General features: G+C 36.7%; 1 protein-coding gene across 10 annotated transcripts in view; it reads left to right on the top strand.

Moving 5' to 3' along the window:
- The window catches only part of DLG2 (discs large MAGUK scaffold protein 2), a 966,889-nt gene that overhangs the window by 386,689 nt on the left and 565,664 nt on the right, over positions 1–14,536 (top strand). For 4 of the 10 annotated variants that reach the window (XM_079303594.1, XM_079303596.1, XM_079303600.1 and 1 more), the window contains one exon: positions 440–520. The exons of the other annotated variants lie outside the window; for them this stretch is intronic. In XM_079303594.1, coding sequence (XP_079159720.1) covers positions 440–520 — 81 coding nt within the window. The remainder of the gene's footprint in view (positions 1–439; positions 521–14,536) is intronic. 10 annotated transcript variants of the gene reach the window in all.

The following is a 14,536-nucleotide window of genomic DNA, read 5'->3' on the forward strand; positions in this document are numbered from 1 at the left end:
GGTGGACTAACAAGAGAATGTTTATGTATTCCTTGTAGCCTTCTTGCTTCATTTGCTAATAGTTACTAGAGATTGGTAGATGCTGCATACTAAAAGTTAACCTAAATACAGTAGTACAGTGTTAATTTCTGTAAAATATACATAACTTGCTTGTTCTTCCTTCAGTGATAAATAGGAAATTCTTAGCTACTAACAATCAATAATATGCACTCACATTTTTAATACTATATAATATAATGCCAATTAATTTTTGTTATAAAGCGTCTGGGCAATTCAGCATGTATTAACACCAATTTACAGCTTCAAGGGAATAAATGAGCTCACTCCCCCAAAAAAGCAACCTGGGAAGCAAACTCACACAACTAAGTACCATATGCAAAGACGATGAAAAATCTGAGTTTGGAACATGTCCTGAGTAGATGTCTCTATGTACTTCCAGAAAGGCCAAGAGGAAGAAAATCCCACAGGTAGAGGCCTTCAGCTGGGACCTTTTCCTGAAATGGAATGGACTAATACACAGGTGAGAGTAGTGAAGTTGGCTGTGAGAAGTAAGTGAGGAAAGCAAATAGTTTCTGAATTGCTGCTTCATAGTTTTGCCAATTTTTCTCCACCAATGCTTCCCTGCACCCAAAAGGACCCACTTCAATTAAAATATATATATATATTTGTGCAAATGTTTCAATAATTTCCAAGATGCTGTGGCATGCAAGTCGTGCATGGAACCTCAGCTACATACTGATCAAACTGAAAAGATTTTGAGCTGTTAGGAAAACAATGTGGCTTGAGTTGACTTTTGACATTTGAGGAAGTCAGTGATATTGCCATGGTAGTCAACAGAGAGACCTGTCCTGATCACAGTTCTTCTAACCTGATTTGGATGGCTCCTTTAGATGGAGGGGGATCATGCCCTGGAAATGATTTTGTCTCTCCATTGTCTAGGCATCTTTATGGTCAAATAACTTAGGTGTAAATGTCTTGACTTCTGTGTCTCAAGCGGTCAGGAAAATTTCACCTTTATCTTTTTGAAATTTCTTTTTATTGCCAGTTGGTCTGGCAGAGGCACAATCAGTCTCTGAGATGTACCAGGGAGGACCAAACCAGGATATAGGACAGGAAGACTAAGCATATTTATGGACCTGAAGAGCCTGACAGAAAAAAGCATTGTTGAAGTTTGGTTTGGTGTGGGGCTTTTTGTGGTTTGTTTTGTGGTTTTGTTTGTTTGTTTTTAAATCAAAGAACTTTCCCAATAGAGTTGTCATTGAAACCAGAAGTATAAAAAATCCCTCCAAATCAAACAAAAGTGCAAGTGATGCTATTGCACCAGAATAGCAACCTCCATAAATTTCTTATCAAAATACTCAGTTTAGTTTATGTTGCATTTGTGTGCTCAGTTTTCAGTGTATGACCTTCTGCCATTATGATAATAGATGTGTGAGAAACTTGATATTCTGGCTGTTTGCCAGTTGAGTCCTTTGCAGTCTCAGTGGGAAAAGAAAGCAGACTAAGATATGAAGATAATGCACACTAATGGGATATTTCTGGTAAAAGTAGTCTAAAGTGATGTATTGTTGATGTCCAAATTGCTATCCTTTGTTATCCAGGGTTAACAAGACTCTGGGATAAATAGGACAGATGAGGATTCTGAGTGATCTTTCACAGCTCTCTGCCAGCTGGACATCAATTTATAATGGCTTAGGATGTCTAGGTAATTTTCCTTAATATAAGGACAAAAAATATGTAATGATTAAGGTGGCAACCTAGGATGAATTCAGTGGCAAGCATAATGGACAAGAACTCTTACAGCATATGTCTGGACATTCAATTTCTGCTTCCTAAGATTTCAAGGAAGGTTTAACCAAGCTTATTTTTTGGTTTAGTTTGTATGTGAATTAGCTAATTTGTGCTGCTTTTTTTGTAACACCAAAACCAAGAAATGATGCCAGTCAATCACAGTTTAATTAATTGTGTCATTTATTCATGCAAAGATGAACAAAAGCTCTGATACCTCTTCAATACTGAGTGGCACACAGTAGGAGGGAAGTGCTGTTTGCTCCCTAGCAAGCCCATATGGTGGTAGGAGATCCAGTGTCCTTACTGTACAAACAGCACTGAATCTTTCAAAGCATGTTAAACAACATCTGCCAGTGATAAAATAAGTAAAGCAGAAGGCTCATTACTTGGTAACTTTCACCTAAGAGCCTTAAAAAAGGAGGCTGAAAAGATCTGCTGGAGAATTCTTAAAATTCTGGAATGTGAGTCTCATGCTATTATTTTCACCTTTTTTTTGCAAATAAGGCTGAAGAGCAGTCTACTTCTGTTTCAGCCTTGGCAAAATTATTGGAATGATAAAGAAGAATTTACCTAAAAAGGCAAGCATAAAAACTAATTAGTGGTAAGAAGAAATTAATGACAGTCAACATAGCTTTAAAGAAAACCAATTATGCTAGATAAGCTTCATTCCAGAATGTGAATTTGCTTGTGAAATGGTCTTGGGTGTTATTTAGGCTTTTGTGAGGCATTTCATTTCATTTTGTGTTTCATTTGATATAAAATAAATTGGCATAAATATCCAAATAATATTCCTTGAAGATCAACATCTCAAAGCATTAGTCAATGAGAAATGGCCCTTACACAGAAATTTTGAGGGATCATGGAATCATGAAATAGAATCATAGAATGGCCTAGGTTGGAAGGGACCTTAGAGATGATCTATTCCAACCCCTCTGCCATGGGCAGGGACATCTTCCACTAGACCAGATTGCTCAGAGCCCCATCCAACCTGGACTGGAACACTTCCAGGGGTTGGGCATCCACAGCTTCTCTGGGCAACCTGTGCCAGTGCCTCACCACCCTCACAGCAAAGAATTTCTTCCTAATATCCAATCTAAATCTTCTCTTTCAATTTGAAGCCATTCCCCCTTGTCCTGTCTGCATCCTCTTTTAAATAGTCTCTCTCCACAGTCTTCCACAATTTAGAAATGTGTGTGGACAACATATTTCAATATTTTCAGAAACCCTTTGGAAGGCAGCACAAATTCTTGGATGTTAGAATTTGAAAACAATACTAAGATTAAAACAGTAGGAAAAAGAGGAGGACAAAGTAATAAAATATTGCAATCCAATTACAGTCTAGCCTGCAAACAGAGGTCATTCTAACAAAATTGTCTCTGGAAGAGAAGTATTACACAGCCAGAAAGAAGCTTTACATAGACATGGGGACCCCTACAGCTGGTGTAAGTGATAGGAATGTTCCAAAGGAAAGAACAGATAGCTCAGTGGGGCTTGAATTTTTAACTTGAATGTAAAAAACTCACTAAAAATTAAGAGTAAGGAGGTGGTTGAATTGCTCTGTGCAACAGTGAGACTGTGGAAGGAGATATTATACCAGGTTTTGGAATCTGTAATTTATAAAGATAATAAATATCAAAAGAGAAAAGAGGGACTAGAGTGGAGAAAAGTTCTTCCAGAGAGAGATGGGACTTAATGATGCTGTATTCCTGTGGGATGTCTGGGAATAAGGATTCTTCACAGTAGCAGAGAAAAACAGAATGTATACCAGGGTAAGAGTAAACCAGGCCTAGGCAGGTGTTGTTAAAAGTGGGAACACAGGACAAACCATCAAGGAAAGTGGTAGCTCTCAGTCCTGTTATGTTTCCAGGATTAGGTGCTTTTCTGAAATAGGTGTGCACACATGTGTTTCAGACAAGCTGCTGCTGTCAGTGTTACATGTGGCAGCACATTAAATCCCAATGATCCAATGGTGCTTTGTGCCTTGAACTCCACATCTCTGAGGTGTCTTTAAGGTGCTGAGTCAGAAAAAGCTTCTGCAAAGGAAGGTGTGGTTAGATGGTATTGTGGAGATTTAACTCATAGAATGGATGCATTTTATCACTTTCTTCTCTAGTCAGTAGCTCAAATGCAGAAATGTGGAGCTGTATGACTTGGCCTAATGAAAGCATTAATTTCCTTTTTATTTCCTTCCCACTTCCTTCCATTTTAATTCATTAAAAAAGCTCAGTACACCCACCTCCTGGCCTACATGTGTGGAGGATAAAGTTTGAATTCTTCTAGATCATGAACTTCTGAATTAATTTTTCTTCACTGATTTTTAAACTGGAGTTGCAAAGTTTTGATTAAAACAGCGAGGTTTGATTGAGAGGGCTTGATGTTTGCAGTGCTATCTGTCTGCCATCTACATCTCAGTCATATAACTGGTTGAAGATGGGCTGGTCTTTAAAACCAAGTTCTAGACATATGATATGTTTTTTTCATCTCCTCTTGAGTCATCTTGGGCAGCTTGCTTCATTCTCTTTCCCTTTGCTTTCCTACCTATAAAAGAGTAATAATGTTTTCCTTTCTTTTAAAAAGGGCTTTGAGAAACATTGCAGTGGCTGAAGAGTTGTTACACCTTTTCCTTCTGCTTATCATAGAAGTAATTCATTATCATACAACCATTACAACATTCACAGAGCAGGGAATGCTATGTTCTCATCCAATAGCACTCCAGAACACTTGGAGGTAAAAAGAAACAGAAACCCCTAGCTTACAAATCCATAGGTGCACTTAACCTCTAGAGAAAATATATTTAAAATGAACTTAGTTTTGCTTCCCCCCCTACACCTACACCCATTATAGCATGTTTTTTCAAGTTTCCCATTTTGACTTGCACCTAAAATAAATTTTTTTCACTTATTCAGACCTTACTTACCTTATGTAATTCCCTGGGGAAAAGTGATTCTCCTCTGCAGTTAGGCAAGGATGGAAGGTTCCACCGTTCAGTTCTGAAGTCTTCCAAAAAGCATTTTCATGGGTTTTGTTCAATTCATCAGCAAGTTCTGCCTTTGTCTTAAGGTCTAAAAGAAATGCAGTGTCTCAATCATGGCAGGTCTAAAACCCTGGTGAAATCCTGATGGGAACTGTTGAGGATTGGGTGCATCTGTTCTCTCCTGTTTTACACTCAGTTGGAACCTCTCTAAAGCTTGGCTGCTCCTTCTTCATCCTGGATTTTATTAGAGCCTTCAACAGTGGAGTTGCAGTCCTTAACACTGGCACTGAGATGTTGTGGCTATAGATAATGGGCTAATCAGAAGCTGGCATTCTTTGCATAATCTCAGCATTTCACCAGGGAAGAGGGAACTGAGCTCCTGTACACCCTTTATTGGAATTTGCAAATGCAGATGAGAACATAGGCAGAGTTTGAGTCTTAAAACCTAGTTGTACAAATCTACTTCCTTTGTACTCTACTGAGAGACATATTTATTAACTAACATAGCTATTTAGCTTTTCCCACTGCTAAGTTCTCAGAAATGAGTCTTTGCTCTTGCCTATATACCCCTATAGAACTATTTCTCTGTGAAGAATTTTTTGAGCTGAAAGTATTGCATGGGCATCAGGAAGTCTTGATTTTGCCTGCAGTACATTTTCATTACTTAGCATTACTCATGAATAGTAGAAGAGATGGAGGTGAACTTTATAAATTTGTTTTCCCTTTGTTTATTGTGTCAGTTGATGTTCCCTTGTGGTCTCTCCTGAGCCTTGTTAGACACTGGTCAGGCAGTCCAGCTTATCAATGCTGTGTAGTTGCCCTTTCAGTCTCACAAGCTGAGAAGAATTTGCTTCACCTCCCATTCAAGTAAATAATAAAACTTCTAAGGACTTAATTGCATCCAAGATATTGCTCAATATTTCCACATGAACGAACATAAAGGTCAGCAACACTTAAGAGGCTTTATTGCAAAGATCTTTCTTCTGGCTTGAATTCTGCTGAAAATTGTCTTTGTTGTTAAGAAACTGGAATTTATTGATCTTTTAAAAAGACTACCTGAGGACAATTCTTTAAAAGTGAATGTCCTTAATTTTTTGGGTGTCTTCTATTGACAGTTATCTTTGATATAGTATGAGAAAATTAGTAATTAATGTTAGTAATTAGGTAAAATATATGTTGTGGCCTTGCAAACACATTTTGCTTGAAGTGATTTGTTTCTATATTCCATCTCCCACACAGAAGAATGTTCACTATAGCTTCAAAACTGAAGCTTAGGATTTTAAATCACCTTACATCTTCTTAGCAGTCAGCATTAAAGGCAAACTGCTGGTTTTGATTGTCAATTGAATAAATCTCACATAATTCTGTTCCACAAAGCTGAGGAAAATGCTAATATCAATATTCCATATTGCTTGTCCATATTATATGGGGTAAAGTGGGTGCTGGAGCTTGAAATAAGTTTTCAAATGAGTTATTCTTGCCCTTTTTTCACTTCTGTGATGCAATGCAGCACTGCATTTTTTAATTGACAGCAACAAAACCATTTGGGGTTAAATGTTATGGAGGCAGTGAAGGGTTTGTTCTGCTTTTAATTGATGCTGTGACCTACATTGTTCCCCAAGGCAGCACAGACATTTTTCAGAAAAGTCTCCTGTTAATTATAATTGTACTCCAGTGCTGGGTCAGTTGTCATTTCCGTTATATAAACTTTAAAAACTGGAGGGTGGGGGGGGTTGGTTCAGGTTTTTTAGCTCGCATTTGTTGAAGCTTTGTTCACTTGTCTGTAGCTGTTTCCTGAAGTGATGGAGGCTTCAGTCCTAGAGTTGCTTCTGTAGAAACCCCTGCAAATCCTAGGGCTCCAAGAGGTTCCTGCATCCTGGGAAATAAAGCAAAAAAGTGCTGAAAATTTGTGTCAGCCTAGATTCCCATAGCCTCCCTTAGAGCCAATGTATGGTCCTGACTATCTGCTAACTCTGGTTTCTGGATAAACCTTAACCTCACTGTGCTGCCAAATATGCTCCAAATTTCATTTAGGAGGTGACCACATCCACAGAGACCATCATGGGATTCCTATAATGTCTGTCTCACAGAAACAGGGAAATGTTCATTGCTAACTTGAATGAAAGGTGGTTCAAAGAATCAGCTATTTTAAAGGAGAGGAAATCTATTTCTTATCTCTAGACAGAAAGAGTTATATTTAATTACAGCATTTCCTTTCTTTCATAGACATGCCCTGTGGTCACCTTGCAGTATCAGACTTTTCTGCACTTTCTTGAAAAGTTTTTTTGTTGTTGTTGTTTTCCCCCCTCATAGCATTTACCTAGCTATATTACTTTATTTTAATGTAAATAGTCTCTGAATGGAGCTAAAACCCACTTGCCTCCATTATAACTTTCTTACTTGAAACATTTGGAATTTTGTGGTTGTTGAGTTACACGTAGTTGCTGTCTACAACAACTGGAAAACAGCTTGTGCCAAGGTGAGGGTTGGCCTGTTCTTCCAGGCAATTAGGAAATACGACAAGGGAAAAGGGCCTCAAGTTGCTCCCAGGGGAGGTTCAGATGGATATTAGAAAAAATTTCTTAATTGAAAGAGTGGATAAGCATTGGAACAGGATATCCAGGGAAGTGGTGTTGTCACCATCCCTGGAAGAGTTTGAGAAATGAGTTGGCATGAGACTTTGCTGTGTGATTCAGTGGGCTGGGTGGTATTCAGCTGAAGTTTGGACTTGATGGACTTGGAGGTCTTCTCCAGCCTTAATGACTCTATGATTCTAAAGTAAACTTAAGTGGAATATTGTGAGAGGTACAAGTGCTTCCCAACACTGAAAGAGTGACTCAGGATTTCTGAAGCTATGGACTCAAAAATCAGCTATCTTTGTAATCTTGCAAATTATTAGGCAGTCTTGAAATAATTTTATAAAGTCATCATTACACACCAGTAAAAAGTCAAGAAACTCAGCTTCTAAAAACTTCAGGAGCCTGAAGTCATAGTATGAATTCACAATCTTTTCAGATACTTTCAAAATTTTTCATCTAAGAGTAATTTTCCTTAAGAAACATATTTCTTCTGGCGATATCATCCTGATTCAATATATTAAAATGCTATTGTTTATTAAAGTTAGAAAGTTGTGATATCCCTGATCCTTGGGAATGATTGATGTAATTCTTTTAGCTCTGTATGTAAATTCAGAAATTAGTCATAATTCAGTTTGTAGCTTAAGAAAAAATACTGATTGCCATGGTATAATCTTTCTGAAAAAAGAAGCATGTTCTTAAAATGTACTGCTAGTACCTTTATGTTGGTGGCTGCAGCCTCAGTTACATGTCCTACTTAATTTTTTCATGTATTCATTCTCCAATTAAGGGATAGAAATTATTTTTCTCTTTACTTCACAATATAAATCTTCACTCATTCAGAAAAGCACAAGGAAATTGTGAAATAATGGCTGTGTAAGCAATCTATTAAATGTTAGAAATACATGCTCTTTCTGTAGTGAACTCAAAGTCTCCTGATATTTTATATAAAATGTTTATAGGAAGGTTGCAGCTACAAAGGGAATATTTTTGGTATGTTATTTGGGAAAGTATTTCTCAGGGTAGAAGTGATCATGATAAGATGATATCTTTATAGTACAGTTGAGTTTCAAGGACCCTCATATAAAAGAGTACTCTTTAATTTCTTTCTGCAATAGAAATGTAGAGCTTACTGTAAGGTTGTGTTTGTGTCTCTAAGAAGAAAATGGTTAAAAATTTTATCTCAGTGTTGCAATACAGTTAAAAGCACATTTTTATTCAGAGCCTTTATTCAGTGAAGTACTGAGATGATATATAGGAATTAGTAGGTAGCTTGGAGAATTTTAGAGAACAAAAAGAAACAATTAGGAGTAAACTGATTAACTCACCTGGGAATAAGATTTTACCATGGGAGATTTTTTTTGTCTTCATCTTTTGCACTCAACTCCCAATAACAAAAAAGCAGCACTTTCTCACTTGTTTACAAAACACATTGTTACTGATGAAATTGCAAATGAAGAATGGCAGAGTTTAGTTTAATCCACAGTTAAACTCTGCAGAAATTTCAGCCATCAAGACTGAATTCCATAAAGCCCAAACAATTGAGACCTTTCCATGTTCAGCATCCTGTTAGGAGACAAGAATTCACTCTATTCCAACTCTACTAAATAAAACTAAAATTTGTTCTGATTGCAATAGAGAGTACCCAGAGAATTGATAAAATTATACTTTTTGCTATGATTTGGTTTTCTACAAGGCACAATACATTGTTGAGAGACAATATTCTGAGCTACTTTACTGAAGGCATAAGCCTTCAGTGCTGTTAGAGATTTTAATTATCATTGAATGAGTTACCTTAGATCTTTACACACACACACATATAATTGCAATGTATTTTACTTATCTAAGAAGAGTTGTATCTCACTTTGGCCATAGGAATTTGAAAACTAAAAGTTTTTTTGACAAATAAACCTTTTCTCTGTTACATATTTAAACTTTGCAGTTGCAAGCAAAATACAGCTCGTATTTCAATTTCTGCTCTATAATCCATGGGTTTCTGGCTCTTCTTGTGACCTCTGAAAACCTCTATCCCTTCAGAAATATGCAGTTTGACTCATAATACTGCTTCCAATAATGAGATTCTTGCATTTTGCTTCGAAGCGCTGTGAAAAGAGCTGTGATTTCCTCAGCTTAAATTGGCATTCAGCTTAAACCCCACAGAACTTCTGGATTTACATTTTTCAAAGTTCCTTTTAAAATCTTCTAAAATAATAAGGACCTGAAATTATTTCTAAAATAATATGGGCCCTGAGACATCTGCTTCAACTTTGAAGTTCTACTTTGAGAAAGAGTTGGACAATGGGACACACTTCCAGCTCACTTCCAACTCACCTTCTAATTCTGTGACTTTAATTTACATTTATCTAGGATTGACTTAGAAGAGTGCAATTATATACCAAGGACTGAACATTGTAGGCTTCCAACTTTAAAATCTCACCTTCTATTTCGTAGACCGACCTTGGTCACTTGTAATGTTTAGTTCAGGTTTTTCTTTCCTCTGTTTTATTTTGACTCTTACAGTTCCAGGCTAATTTTTTCTGGTAACTTTGAAATACTTGAGCATTTCACTTTTTGGGAAATATCTGAGCCTTTCAAACATGCAGAAAGAGTGTCTGTGTTTACTTATAGAAGGGGTCCAAAAGTACATACTGGAAGTGGCCAAAGGACAATTTCACATGACTGTGCTGTGCCAGATGCTTTGGGATAAAACTTCCTTCATGTTCATCCTAAAGTATCTTTTAACACTGCTTTTACCTCTGCAAAAAAAACCTTCTGGGGAAGGAAAAGTTCTTCCACTGTTGTGTTACCGCATTAGGCCAAGGGCTGGTGCACCAGCCTGGAAATGTGTTAGCTGGACTTGTTCTATTTCTCTTGCTTTTGGCTATAACTAATTTTAAAAAATCTTCTAGAAATGAATTAATGGTGCTTTCACAAGGCACCAAGCAGTGGTGGGGGAGAAAGCTAGATCCACAATAAATTTTTAAATATGATTCACTGTTCTTTTGTATAATTTGGAGATGGTTGCAGTCTGGTATCAACAGGTAGAATGTTTGCCTGTGCTTTCAGAGCATAAACCCCAACTTTTCAAACAGCTAGGTGACTTCATGAGCTCTAAATATTTTTAAAATGTTTTGAGGGTTTACTGTTTCCTGCCCTACTTCCTAGTAATTCAGCAATTTAAATTAGGTGATTGCTGAGAAAATTCTAAAGTTGTTCTATGAATGTTAGCACTTGCATTCTTTAGCTGTTGGGAAAGAACCAGCTTTTGAATGAGTATTTGATCCCAAAGAGGGAAACCTTAGTTGTCTTAGTTTATCATCCTAATAGCACTGATGATTTTTTTTTTCCAGGTCTGTGTATCTATTTGGAAAGACAACTTGGGATGAGGGAGTGTCAGTGGGTATATTGGAGAAGAGATTGATTTTAAAAAATTAGAGGAATATGTGAAAAGGGTCTACAGAAAGGCACCATGTGTTGAAAATGAGTCTGAGCAATGTGAAAAAATTATAGGAATGGAGGAAAGAAAGTAGGAAAATGTATTCATAAATTGCCTATGGAAAAAGTGCTTGCTGAGTGAAGGATATAAAATGTCCACTGGTTAAAATTCCTTTCCTCTTGGTTTCTTATTTATATGTTGACTGTGTTTCACAGAGATGCAACAATATTTGCAGCAAGATTGAACCACATCTAAATCCAGAGAGCAGCTTTTATTAGTTAACATGGGAAAAGCTGGAGAGCTGAACTGAGGCTTTTTTTTTATGTCTTAAAACAGATGACACCTGCACACTCACAGATTTGAAAAGTCAGGAATACTGTCCAATCAAGAAGTAGTCTGTAATATTATATTATCTATCAAGTATCTAAGACACATGATACCTGTGTGGCAACAGTATGCAAAAACTTACAGTATCTGTGCACCTGAGATCCATGACATCAGAACAAGTTAATATTAAAAAGACAGCAAAAATAAATCTTACAGTTACATCAAGCTATTGTGCATGAAGAAACAGTGCTATCTAATTTATAGGAATTAGTTGGGTGGTATGATGCAAAGACACCCCATAACCTGCAGCAAAACATACTTTTCATCCTGAGTTAATGTTTATGTTAGTAGGCAACCAGAAGTTCTCTATGCCCTACAGTGGTGTCTGTTGTGTAACTTGTCCTTCCTATATCTTTGTATGATGTAACTCATTATTTATTAATATTATTTGATTTTTTTCAAGTAATTAATTGCTCAAGCTAAAAAGCAGGTTTTGTGAGTGGGGGCTCAGCATGTTCATGCAAAGGGACTGTTTCTGAAAAATGAATGCACAGGGCATATTTAATTGTTTCTGCTGTTCTGTGAATTTTCAGACCTTCTAAAACTTCCTAAGTATAAGTATATTCAGGCATCTCATGTTCTCATTAAGTGACCCAAAGAATCATGATTCAAGAGCCTGTCTATGGTTCTTCAGTATCAGTGGACTACAGAACTCAAAACTGATCTAATTTCAATTTCTAAAGGTACATGACAACTCATATCCTTGACATCAACTTTTTTTTGTTTTCAGTGCATCTGGTTTTGCAGGCTATGGCCATGTAAGGAAACAGGATATCGCAGTACTTTCTAAATGGCTCAAAAAAAAATGTATTTTAACATTTCAAAGTTAATTTTAGGAGGGAATAGCATGAAGCTCTATTATGGAGCATTTGGTTGGTGAAACAAATATTTAAAGATACAGCTTTGGCATAGTGCTCCATATTACAATGCCCAACAAGCATTTGGAGGAAGTTAACAGATGACACATATATAACATGAGTATTTTTTGCATTTTATATTATTGAATAGGCTGGAATGTTGCATATTAAAAATAAGCAATGTGTGTTTATAGCTTTACAATATATTCACAAACCAGCTAAGTGATTCCTTCAGAATAATTTGATGGACTGCTTCTTTTTGTGGTTTTTTTTTTTTTTTTTTTTTGGTTTCTTTTTTGGTTTGTTTTTTTTTAATTTTCATATGAGATTATCCAGTTGCAAATTAGGCAACAGTTTTTAGGAGTGGAGAGAAATATGTATCCTCACAGGCTTTCAGAGCATTGTTCAGAGACACTCATAAATTAAAGCTCTTAAAGGCACTCTTAAATTAAGCTCTTTCTGCTTCATGTGTAGAGACTGTCTGTTCTAATATATAAATCAGTATATAACCTTATATTGGTAGAGGACTTGCTTAGTTCAGTTTAATTCCTCCGATGGGAGAGGGCAGAATTGGAGTTTGCTCCTGTGCTGTCTTTACTTGAGACAGTCACCTGATGAAATTAGAAGGAATGCAGAACAATCCAGAGCTTTTTTTACTGATGAATTCTCTATTAAAAACCAAACCAAAAGAAAAGTGTGTTTCACATTATGTTAACTGAGACCTGAACTTTATCCAATTATCAATTTTGTGCAACTGACAAACTGGGTGACTAAAGCCTTGATTTTATTCAAACACAGCTGCTATAAATCATCTAATCTGATGCCTGAAGCATTTGTCTTGAGCCTGTAATATATCTTTATTACAAGATTATATTGCAGAAATTTTCTACTGCTCTTCATTTACAGAGCTGAGAGTCTGAAATCAAATGAAGAGCAGGATGGCAAGGGAAATAATGGGGAAAGAAGTGACTGTATGGATTATAAGAATGTCTTAGGCTAAACAAAGCTTAGATTCCACTTGCAAGTAAAAGAGAAAATGGTTGTTTGCTTTATTGAAAGATTCTGAGCTAAATGTAGCTGTTGACCAATAGTTCTAACATAGTGAAGCCCTTCCTCTTTCCAGACTTTCTGTGAGTCTTTGAGCACTAAGTGACATTGTGTGTGCACAAACCATCTGTTTATGGTGGCTGAGTGCCATAAATAAACATGGTGCTGGATATTCCTAACGTGCCAAGGCTCTGTAGATCTAATGGATGACACAGAATGTCATTCAGAGGAAGGAGGTTCAGAAGTAACATGAGAAAAAAATAGGTCAACTTCATTAAAAGGACATGGATTTTCTATTAGTTCATCTCTGTGCTTTTGTATTTCTTAGATTATTTTTCAGGAAGGGAATTTTGGATTATTTTCTTACAATAGTTGGAAATGTGAAAGACGAATCTAAGAGAGGGTTACCTATTATGAAAACCTCTTTGTAGCAGTCACATTGAGAAGGCTGTGCCTCAATTCCCTTGCAGTTTATCATGATGTAAAGCAGAATTTAAGGCTTTAGACAAATGGTGTCTCAGAGTCTTACAAGGGAATTAATTTTTAATCTAATACAATTTTATGAAATTTTGGCTTTAAATCCAGATTCGCCAGGTGACAAATGTCTTTTTAGATGCAGAAGTATACCACAGATTAAAAGGAATGTTTTTATGGGTCCTTGGGTATTTGATGTGAAGGAAATATAAATAACTTTGTGGAGTAAGCACAAGTTTTACAGTGTGCACTAAACTAGGTTCAGTGGAGTGCTGCTGAATACTGCAGCCTTGCTAGTTTAGCTCTAAACTGTTCACTTAAAATTAGTCACTGCTGTCATAAAGCTGAAGATTTTCATGCATACTACATAGGGAGAGATAAAGACCTTGCAGTAGATGGCTAATTCTAGTCTTGTCATTTGTTTCCATTTGGTATTAAAATGCTGACATTGATTGTTCCAAAAAATCAGTAAAGAGTCGAACTGTACTGACTTCAGTATTTCCTTAGCTATTGCCAAACCTCTGTTTCTGAACAAAATGCTTTATTAGACCTTATGAAGGATATTTTGTTTTTTGAAAGGGTATTCAGAAAACAGTAGCACATCCAATATCCTATTCTCATTGGTCTCTTGGAGGAAACTGCTCCAGAGGCAGAGAGGAGGGCTGTGCCATGTACATGCACAGCTTTGTTTTGGGGCTGCACTGGCACTGAGCTGACACAGCTCCTCCCACACCTCTAACCAGGACAAGCTGACTCTCCACAGCTTTTCCCTGCTGTTCATGTGTCTCATCCCACTTGTGGCCATACAGCAGGACTCTTGAGCTGTCTTAGCACTGTTGATGTTCAGCTCGGTAAAGAAAATGTGTATTTCACTCTGGAGAGGGGATCAAGCAAACCTGGGTGAAAGATATTGTGAAAGTGAAGAGGTTAAAATAAATTAATGATAATTCTGGCAGCAAATGATACCAGAAAAGGAATCAGAGTAAGCCTTTTC

Source organism: Erithacus rubecula, assembly GCF_903797595.1.
Source record: "Erithacus rubecula genome assembly, chromosome: 1".
NCBI lineage: Eukaryota > Metazoa > Chordata > Aves > Passeriformes > Muscicapidae > Erithacus > Erithacus rubecula.